The 3,310-nt window shown below is 40.1% G+C and overlaps 1 protein-coding gene across 1 annotated transcript in view; it reads right to left on the bottom strand.

The window, feature by feature from the left end:
- Positions 1 to 509: 509 nt before the first annotated feature.
- The window catches only part of LOC137970562 (DNA helicase B-like), a 32,950-nt gene continuing 30,149 nt past the window's right edge, over positions 510 to 3,310 (bottom strand). The window contains exons 3-4 of the mRNA XM_068817082.1: positions 2,019 to 3,128; positions 510 to 1,341 (exon numbers count right to left, since the gene is read on the bottom strand). Of these exons, the coding sequence (XP_068673183.1) occupies positions 955 to 1,341; positions 2,019 to 3,128 (1,497 nt within the window). The 3' untranslated portion in view covers positions 510 to 954. The remainder of the gene's footprint in view (positions 1,342 to 2,018; positions 3,129 to 3,310) is intronic.

Raw genomic sequence — 3,310 nt, 5'->3', positions numbered from 1 at the left:
TTGAGAAAAGAAGATTGTTCGATATTCCCAGCATTTTTTCATGACCACTTAATCTCACTGAGATTTTCACGAAGGGTTTAGTGCTGAGACGATCTCTGAAACCTAGCCAGACCAGTCTTTGATAATATAAAACTTAGAGAGCTAATTTGCTAGCCATTCAATAACTTACGTGCCACGATTGACTGCTAAAAGAAATAAAAATTCCTCAACTTTTAATATCTGAAAACGACAACATATGAAAAGTAAAGCTGCTAATACCGTATATGTTAAAACCACATTAAGTACAAAACTATATTCCCGGGCTCGAAACCGTTTCCTGGGAGATTAGATAGATTAAATGTTTCTCACCGTTTTTATACACAAAGAAAATTTTGACATTTTCTTTATCTGTGCACAATTTACCCATTGCACCAGTGAAATCGTCATCCAGGCCTGGGGTCTGTTTCACAAAACTCTGGAAAACTGTTCGGTTTTAGAAGCATTACTCAAATGTATTCTCTGCATGTCCATTTTAATAGCAATAGCTTTAATTGCAAACTACTGATCGTTAAAACCCTACTCTTCGCACAAAGCAGATTTTAAAGCCCCAAATGTTTCCTAGAGTCACGTGCAAAAACAGCTTCTGACTTCTGACTTTACTGCCTCCTGTGAAGCTACATGCAAAAACAGCTTTCGTAGGCGGTGATTACTTGCAGGGCTTACATCTGCTATGAATCCACATCTTTTTAGAGTCAATGTAAAAATATGTTATCTCGTCTCCAATATTGATTGACGTCTTGCAAATTGTGCACAATGAGCCAAACTGTGCTCGGACTGTTGTTACTCCTGGCCGGGAAACAGCAGCCTCCTGAGTTTGATTTGAACTCTGCATTAAAGGGCTCACATGAAGTGATGATGACAGGTTTTTCAATGATGGTGGTGTTTTCGGAAGAAACCAAGATCTACCTCATCTCCTCATTCAGGATATTTTCTCTTTCTACTTGGGCTTTGAAAGTCACTAACTCTTGGTGGGATTGCTGGCTGCAACAGTGTGTCATGGGATTCCATGCAGCTAACACCAGTTGTACAGAATTCACCTGCCCGTTCACTACTGCTTCCATCACTGGTAAATAATTCTTCCGAGGACAGCTGCAATTGAGTTTTGCTATCAGTCGAGGCCAGGTCCTCCTTCAGTTTTGTTTGACGTGCAATGGGAAGAGTTTCAATGGCTCTCTTCAAGTGGGCTGGATTGTTGATGATGCACACGTGTTTAATTCCACGAGTGACAGCTGTATAAACATGTTGCCAATTTTGATAGTGTGGCTGCCCAACCACATACACAAGAGTGTCAATCTCAGAACCCTGATAAATAAAAACGCAACAAAATACTCAGTGGGCAACAAGGCAACCATCTTTTATAGACATCAATTTTTTAAAATGGGATTTTGGCTGTACTTGTAGTTGAGTTACACTGGGGTTGACATTGGTTGACCCCCCCCCCCCCCCCCTTCCTCCCCAAAAAAAAAAAAGTAAAAAAAAAAAAAAAAAACACTGCCAAATTTTGCACCCCCTACCCCTGCTATAGAAATGGAAAAAGTTCCTTGCAATTTCTCTGTGTGAGCTGGGTAGGGATATTCTAAATGCATACTGTGTAAATGGGTTCTTTCTGGAGATTTTGGTACGAAAACTGTGCCCAGCTGCCGAAACGTCAGTCCTATAGTCGTGTATAGACCATTCCAAGCATTACTTCTCAAATCAACTCCACAATAACCATTCCGTTTTTTTTGGAATAAGCGTTCTGTTATTTGATATCGGAAAAGCATCTGACCCCAGGATTCCTACACTGTAAACTCTGCAGCACATCCACTTGGTCACACTTGCTCACACAAATAACTGAATGGGTGAGTGAGTGGGTAAAAAAATCATCAAGTGAATGAAAAAGGCAATACCAGCAAATAACCATCTAACAAGACTGGTTAGGTGATTACAATAAAGGCAGTTATTTGGCTGTCAGAATGATGTCTTAAACTGACAAGTACCTGAAAGGTGTGGATAGTCCTTGCCCAAGCATGTGTAAGCTTAGCTGCCCGCAGCTCTCCAAATTTGATTTTAAAGATTTTGTCACCATTGTCCACGCTGAAGAAAACTCTCTTTTTTCCAGAATTGTCTCGTTCTTCAATTACATCTTTGATGAAGAATATCTCTCCATTGCACAGCTTGACAGTTTTTTCTGTGTAAGCATCATAGCATTCTCGATTCCTACGTACACAGATTTTATCTCCAACTCTATAATCAGGTTTTTTATGCCTGTCTGCAATGGAATGTTCATTGTAATGTAAAGCACAAAGCTCATTGATTACTTTGCAGTCATTTCGACGGAAAGCCACAAATTGTGAAGATCGGTGGTCCTGCAGGTCTTCGTTGTTCAGTACAGTTCTTATGACATTCGTCACTGCATTCGTCTCACTGTCTTTATCATTATGCTTAGAAGTGTACATCACTGAAAAGAACTTTTCCACGGGATCAAATGTTGGCATTTGTTGGATTGAAATTTTGGCAGCATTTTGAACTATGAGTTCAGACTCTGACCGGTGATTTGTCCTGAGGAGGACGGCAGCACCGTGTGCTTCAAGTATTGTGTACATGTCACTGAGAAAGTTGCCTGGCTCAATAGATGGCAATTGGTTAATATCACCTAATAAGATCACCTGCTGCAATGGCGCATATTTTTCCAAGAAGCTGATCAGTTTGGAAAATACTCTGACAGAAATCAGGCTACACTCATCACACACTAGCACACGCACTTTGCTAAACTTCCAATCACCTTGGCCCTCTTTTTCCCAGAATAAACAACTGTAAATGACGGAGTGAAGAGTGTGTGATGGAATTCCTATTTGCTTGCTCAGAACTGAAGCTGCCTTGCCTGTTGGTGCCGTAAGCAATACTTCACTTTCAGTTTCTTTCATCATTTTTTCGTTATCTTCCTCGTCACTTAGACTAACCCTTTTCTTTCTCAGCTCCAATGATGCGGACAAGACATTTGAAACCACAAATGTTTTTCCACAGCCACCACGGCCTGACATGACAACCAAAGGCTTCTCTGTCATAAGATGGGCTGCCTTAATCTGGTCTTCATCCCCATTAAATGCCTAATGACAGTTTAAAAAAATGTAAAGGAGTAAGCTCTTCTTTAAGAGAATGCCAGAAGTCAATACACACAAAAAGACATGAAAACGACAGGGTAACCTTTACATTATAATAATTTTATCTATGTGAATAAAAGATGTTTAATTAATGGCGTGACCATAAATTGTTTAAACAAGAAGCAGCA

The sequence above is a fragment of the Montipora foliosa genome, chromosome 9, assembly GCF_036669935.1.
Source record: "Montipora foliosa isolate CH-2021 chromosome 9, ASM3666993v2, whole genome shotgun sequence".
NCBI classification, from domain to species: domain Eukaryota; kingdom Metazoa; phylum Cnidaria; class Anthozoa; order Scleractinia; family Acroporidae; genus Montipora; species Montipora foliosa.
The sequence above is the reverse complement of the archived record's forward strand: the minus strand, read 5'-3'. Positions and strand labels throughout refer to the sequence as shown.